Genomic DNA, 7,196 nt, shown 5'->3' with positions numbered 1-7,196 from the left:
CCTCCAACACCTGTCCTGAGCGCCTCTCTGCCTCCAAACCTCCTGTTTCTTTGCCACTGTCTTATCCCCACTGCCTTTTCCTTTTCCCCTTCCAGGCTTCTGCCTCAGTTTCTTTCCTGGCTGTCTCCTCCTTGCCACCACTTATCTGCACCCCCCCCACCTACCCAATATCTCAGCTGTCTGCCTCAGTTTCTAACCCCAGTTTACTTTGAGTAAACTGAAGCCTTAGTTCCTCAGCCAGCTTCTCTGTAGTCTACCGGTTCTAATCCTGGTTCTGGCAACTTTCACTGCCTACACTAACTCTCTCTCTGTCTCACCTTCCCCCAAGTATCCCAGGTACCCCAAACACACACATACATACTGTGCCATCCAAGTTAGGAAGTTCCCTATGGGTAGGTGGATTGTATTCATGTGAACTGGTCTGTGTGTGTATCTCATTGTGTGCGTGATATATGAATTAGTGATCTGTGTGTGTGTACTGAGTGTGTGGATATGGACAACTGATTTTTGTCTAACTTTTGGGGTGTATAGTGTATGTGCTTGAATTGGTGATGGGTATGCATGTGCCTAGGCTAGTTTGAAAGTGTATGTGCCTGAGTTGGTAGTGTGTGTGTGTGTGTGTGTGTGTGTATACATCCCACTGATTTGTGTGTTTGTATATGCGCAGTTGTGTTGTACCCTCCTGTCTAACAGCACAATTTTGAGATCCTGAGAGTTGGCCTGACCCCACAGTGCAACAATTATATCAGTGGCTGAGGGATACGTAGCATTTTTAAAAATTGAGTCACTGATTATTGCTATATGACCCTTCTTTCAAACTCATGCTTTATATTAATGCATTTAAAAGCTATAACATTTTTTCATAAATATTTTTATTTTATTTAGCAACAAGTACTGTATGACCACTTCAAACAACATAGACCATCTTTTACTGAATTTAACCCTGTGTGACATTATGGTTTCACTATCAAGTGCTTCAACACTTCACATGGATTCTGACTGGCTAGATAGGATAAGAAATTTTGTGACCGATACTCTTCAGGATGGCAGCAAATTGAATTCCAAGCAGCTGAACAGATTGCTTGGAGTGACATGGAGACTAATGCAGATACAGCGAAATAAAGGTAAGATGCAGGCAGTTGGCAAATATTTGTCTTTATTCATACAGTTTATATGCAGCCTTTCCCAACAAAGGCCTAGGGCAGCTTACAGTAAGCGATTTAAACAGAGACCCACTTTAAGCAACTAACATTTTGTATACATGCCCAAAATTCACCCTGTCTGAAGAACTCTAGCAGTTTTGGGTAGTGAAAGCATTTTTTACTTTAAATTCTAAACTGTTTAGTAGGATGTTCTACTTGCATAGATAGTTGTATTTCACTGTTTATATCCTTTCTGAGAGATTGACAGTTGCTTAATTTTGTAACTATTTTTAAATCTTTGAGAGAGGCAATTTGTGAAGGTACAGAGAAGAAACACAAATATGGTTGGAAGTCTAGAACAAAAATGTTCTATGGTGAAAGACTGTAGAAGCTCAATCTGTTTAGTTTGTCAAACAGAAGATTGAAGGTTTGATACCAGAAAATAACAGTAAAGCCTCTTTAATCTGGTAAGGAAAAACATAGCAAGACCCACATTTTCAATTTTGTGTTTTCTTTATAGTGGCAGCAGAGACTTTGATAAAAGCAGTGTTTACACTGTACCAACAAAAGAATCTCTTGTTTCCTGTTCGCACATTACTTTTGAAGTTTTTTAGCAGAGTTTATCAAAAAGAAGAGCTGAGCCCTCAAGGAGTCAGGTAAAATTTTTTATATTTACATTTTAATGCTAAACTTGCAGGTTCTGGCCCAAAATTTAGACTACCAGATTTTTATATTGATGGTCTAGAACCTGTACTGTACAAATAGCAAGGATTTTTGTAGTTTTAGAGTGGTGTTGTAGCTGTCATGGTCTGAGAAATGTGAAAGGCAAATACTTTGTGAGTCATATCTCTTTATTGGACCAACTGTATGGTTGGGATAGATGAAATCTAATAAATAACAGATTGAGAGATGCTGTGTGGGGTTACATGTTCTGACTGACCTTTGTCTAAACATTGTGAGAATGCTGACAAAGTCCTGTAATCACACAGGCTTCTGTTCTTGGAGGGAGTAGGGTGAAACCTCTCTTGTTAGAGTTAACTCCTGGATCTGTCCACATCCCACCTTCAAAGATGCCCTTCTTTCATATTAGTCTCATATACAGTGTCAGAAAATGAATTGGAAGGTCTGGTTAAACAGATTGAACTGACCTAGAACTCCATTTGTTCCAGATGTGCGGATCTCACTTTCTCCTCCATTAGATTCCAGTTAGTTTTATGTGCTGCTGGAAGGACTACCAAAAATGCTGTCAGCAGCAATAGAAATAATTACTCGCCCTGTATTTAGTACTTTGGGATTTCTTTCTAACAGTAAAATTACACTTGCCAAAATGGAAGATTTATTACAGCTAACAAGGGGTATGTAGTCAAAATCTACAACTGAAAGTCATGTCTTAAAACAAGTCTAAATGTTTCACCAACTGCCATATGAAAAAGGCTTCAGTTTTCCTTGGGCGCCTGTTTCCTAATTGTCTAGTTGTTGCTGCAGCTGTGCCAAAGAACAAAAGGACAGGTATACCTATCCTCTTTGAGAATGAAGAGAAGAACGTGACAATCTGGGACTTCTGCTTAATAAATTACAGTGACCAGATAGTTGTACCACCTTTGAGACAATTGAACTGTTATCATTTAAGTCTTTTCCTGAGGTCTTGAAGTTTGTGTGGAAACCTTGATTTCTGAATATCAGTCAGTTGCTCGGCATGCATTATTTGACTTTTTGTGGTTGCCAAAGCTGATGTCCATTAGAGAATGCAGCATTTCTGTTTGGAAGATCTGGGTGAATGATCAGGACATCCACTCCACAGCTAAATCTCATGAAATATACCCCCATCATAAAAAAGACTGAATGTTCCTGCCCTTTAATACCATCAACAGCAATGGTCTGTCCTAACTCGTAATGAGATGGCATCTCATCAATAATATCCTCAGCCACAACTACAGAAGATGTAAACCTTCTATGTCTTGAACAAAAGCAAGAAAGCAACTTCCCAATCTTTTTATGAGAGGACTTAGATCTTGTGTTTAAAGAGACACCTGAGAACAGAGCAGGCTTGATCTATCCATAACCATTCACGTAATTTCTCTTCTCTTTTTCTGTCTCTTTCCTTCAATATCTACTGTGCTCTCTGCATTGACAGTGACCTAGACAGAGTTTGAGTTCCACCATAACTTGCCCCATTCTTCCTTCTTTCCTTTTTTAGAGACTCTTTCACAATAGCCTGTTAAGAAGGCTGACTGTCTTCATTGGAAGCAAGAGCCGTAGAGGAATTTCATAGACATTAGGGCTAGAAGGGACCTCGCAAGATCATTGGGTCCAGCCCCCTGCCCAAGAGGTAGGAAGTCAGCTGGAGTCAAATGATCCCAGCAAGGTAGGCATCCAGGTGTTTTTTGGAAGTGTCCAGAGTAGGTGCATGCCCCACTTCTGGGAGGAGTCTATTCCAGGCCCTGGGGACTCAACAAAAATGTTTTTCCTTATGTCCAGCCTAAAACGGTCTTCCAGGAATTTGACTGTTGGATCTTGTCTTCCCTTGGGGTGCCCTGGTGAACAGATGTTCTCCCAGTTTCTGATGTGCATGCCCCTTATGTACTTATAGGCTGCCACCAAGTCAACCCAGAGCCTACGCTTTTCCAGGCTGAAGGGTCCCATGGATCTCAGCCTCTCCTTGCAAGGCCTGCTCACTTGTCCTCTAATCATGTGCATGGCTCTCCTCTGGATCCTTTTAAGCTTCTACACATCTTTTCTAAATTGTGGAACCCAGAGCTGGATACAGTATTCTAGCTGCAGCCTCACCAAAGCTGAGTACAGTGGGAGGATGATTTCCTGGGTCTTGCTTGAGATGCATTGGTAGATGCAAGCCAGAGTTTTGTTTGCTTTGCTGGCTGCAACATCGCATTGGTGGCTTATGTTTATCTTTTGGTCAGCCATGACTCCCAAGTCTCATTCAGTCATGGTGCTAGCAAGTGTAGCGCTGCCAAGCTTGTAAGTATGATGTGGATTTTTTTCTCCTGAAATGAAGCACCTTGCCTTTTTTCCATGTTGAATGCCATCAGGTTTTGATCCGCCCACCTTGCAAGCCTGTCAGTCAGCCTGGATTGCCAGCCTATCCTCTAGGGTGACTACACTTCCCCATAGTTTGGTGGCGTTAGCAAACTTAGCCAGTCTGCTTCTGACACCAGAGTCCAGATCACTTAAATACATACAAGAGTACAGGTCCGAGAACAGGGATGCCACTGGTCACCGTGCGCCATGTTCATTCAGTTCCATCAACTGTCATTCTCTAGGTCTGTCCATGGAGCAAGTTCCCCAGCCATCGAACTAAGGTTGTTGAGGCCCCAATTCCCCAATTTTACCATGAGGACATTATTGGACACCAGGTCAAAGGCTTTCTTGAAGTCCAAATATATGATATCTACCTCTTCTCCTTTGTCCAGGTGATGTCACCTGGTCATAGAAGGGAATGAGATTGGTCAGTTAAGACCTACCTGCAACAAAGCCATGTTGGCTGTCTTTCAGAGTGTTGCCTTTTGTTGGTGTGTTGTTAATGGTTTCCTTGGTGATCTTTTTCCAAGATCTTTCCAGGGTTTGCGGTCAAACTCATTGGCCTGTAGTTCCCTGGATCTTCCTTTTACCCTTTCTTGAAGATAGGCACCACATTGGCTTTCTTCTAATCTTCAGGTACCTTGCCCAAATGTCATGAGTTCTTGAATATCCTTGCCATTGGCCATGCTATGACATCAGCCAATTCCTTTAGCACTCTTGGGTGCATTTACCTGGGCCAGCTGATTTGTGGATACCCAGCCTCTCGAGGTGTTCCCTTACAAGGTGTACGCCAGTGATTGGTATATGTTCACCCTTTTCCTGATGATCCTCCATCTTGTCAGGAAGGATGATTCCCTTGGGCTGGTGGAAGTGTGACACAAAGTAATTGTTAAGTAACCCCCAGCTGAGCCAAGTGCCGAGCCTGGCTCCCATTCCCTGTGAGGGGTGCTGGGGTCAGCACTCAGCAGCACTGCTTGCAGCAGATAGGGCTGGGCTCAGTGCTTGGCTGGTGCAGCCCAGGCAGCGCTGCTTGCAGGGTATGGGGCTGCGCTAGTTGAGCATAAAGCTTGTCCCCATCCACTGTCCCCGTCCCCTGTGAGTGGCACCAAGCCTGGCCTCATCCTCAGAGCAATGCTGCTGAGTTCTGAGCCCAGCTGCACTAGCTAAGTGCCGAGCCTGATGCCACTCGCAGGGAACAGGACTGAGCTCCACTCATAGCAAACAAAGCCAGCCTCGGCACTTGGCTGGTGTGGCCCCATCACCTGTGAGTGGCACCAGACTCAGCAGGTGCGACCCAGGCAGCGCCACTTGCAAGGGATGGGGCCGCAGTATCTGAGCGCCAAGCCTGGCCCATCCCTTGCGAGTGGCACTGCAGCACATATCCACCCCCTGGGTACCCAGCCTGCAGTGAGGGTGCTTGCAGGGGACAGGGCTGGGTATAGTGCTTGGCGCTCAAGCCTGGCAACGCTCTCAGGGGACAGTGATATGGTATATAAAGTAAAGGTTGAATTTTAGGAGTTTAAAACTTGACTTATGCACTGTGAAATATGGTAGCTTCTCATCCAAATTAAGGATGGTTACTTTTGGCTCATTTTAGACCTACAAAAACTGAATTCATCAGAAAGTTCAAATTTCATATATCAGTGTAGGAGACCATTGGTGGTCCTCTTCTTAACTACACAAGACTGGTTTGGAGTCTGACTTTAAAGCCACTGATTTCTTCGCCAGATAGTCACTGAACCAGTAAGAAGTGATTAATCTTAGCCTCCTGGCAGATATTAAATTTATGATAGGACTAATAATACCCTGCATACATTCAGCCAATTTATTTCGCCATAAAATGGCAGACCAGCTACAAAGATGTTCCACAAAAGTGCTATATGCTAGCAAGTACAAAGCCCAGGATTGCAATCCCAGCTCTCCGTGTCTAACATCCCTGTGTGACTTCAATCATCCTGTCAGATGCGGGAGTGGAGGGGGGAGCAGGATTGCAAAAAGTTAATTGTCCACAAAATCCCCAAAATTGAGTGACCTGTGATAGGGCAAGTGGGACACCTGCCTCAGGTGCTGACCTGTGAGAGGGCACCAGAATCCTTCCTCCCCACCCCTTATCACTCCCCAGGACTCTTTGCCATGGCAGGGTCTGTCCTGGCCTGGCCATAGAAGCTAGTCAGTGCAGCACTGCACCAAACAGTACTTCTTGGAGGCAGGGGGGTGAGTGGAACAAGCTGAATAGTGCATCTCCCTCCCGTCCCCCTCCAGGGAGCCTTTGCCAGAGCAGGCACAGCCCTGTGCCCTTTATGTATGTACTGGGGGGATAGAAAGATGCTAATGAGGCACCCTGGTCAGATGCTAAGGAGACACCTGAAGCCTGGTCATGGGGTTGATGCCACTGGAACTGAGCTGATGCTCCTACAGCAGCAGTACCCTGGGAAGATGAGTCTTTTCTTGCTGTCCCTTCTTCATTAGATGTAACTAGGAGAACAGGGAAAGGTCAAGTGAGGCATTTATACAGAGAGAATGGGTCAAGATTTATCTGAGTATGGCCAAACACTGAAGTAAGAGGTTGCCTCCATTTTCGGTAAGGTCAGTGATGCTGGACACGGAGGCAAGGATAGAATTGCTAATAGGAATGTGACTATGAAAATGGAAATTACTGCATTGACCTTGGGAGCAGACTCAGAGAGCTACAGGTCCAGTAGCAATACATTTGTTGAGTTTTACGTGGTACTGTTTGACTAGCATTATTAACAGTACCTGTTTTAAAGAATAGGGAAAGAAGAAATTTGGACAATGGCAGGCCCTTTAATCTGATTTCAGTAGCATGGCAATTTATTTGTTTTAAAAAGGTACAAAGGTTAATAGGAAATGTGATAAATGCAGGATGTTTTTACTAAAGATAGATTGTGACAGACTAGCTTGGTGATTTTTCGGAGGAAGGGAAATGCAGTAGATCTAATCAGTTTGGATTTTACTAAACCAGACTTGTCCAGCATACGGCCCGCGGGCTGCCACGTG

At 44.2% G+C, this 7,196-nt stretch overlaps 1 protein-coding gene across 3 annotated transcripts in view; it reads left to right on the top strand.

Annotated features, from left to right (window-relative positions):
• TEX10 (testis expressed 10) overlaps positions 1-7,196 on the top strand; it is a 157,836-nt gene that overhangs the window by 32,540 nt on the left and 118,100 nt on the right. For all 3 annotated transcript variants that reach the window (XM_019509167.1, XM_019509169.1, XM_019509168.1), the window contains 2 exons: positions 886-1,124; positions 1,663-1,798. In XM_019509167.1, the coding sequence (XP_019364712.1) occupies positions 886-1,124; positions 1,663-1,798 (375 nt within the window). The remainder of the gene's footprint in view (positions 1-885; positions 1,125-1,662; positions 1,799-7,196) is intronic.

The sequence above is a fragment of the Gavialis gangeticus genome, unplaced genomic scaffold (assembly GCF_001723915.1).
Source record: "Gavialis gangeticus isolate Ggan-Ray unplaced genomic scaffold, GavGan_comp1, whole genome shotgun sequence".
Taxonomy (NCBI): Eukaryota; Metazoa; Chordata; order Crocodylia; family Gavialidae; genus Gavialis; species Gavialis gangeticus.
Note: the sequence above shows the minus strand (reverse complement) of the source record. Positions and strands in the feature narration are given on the sequence as shown.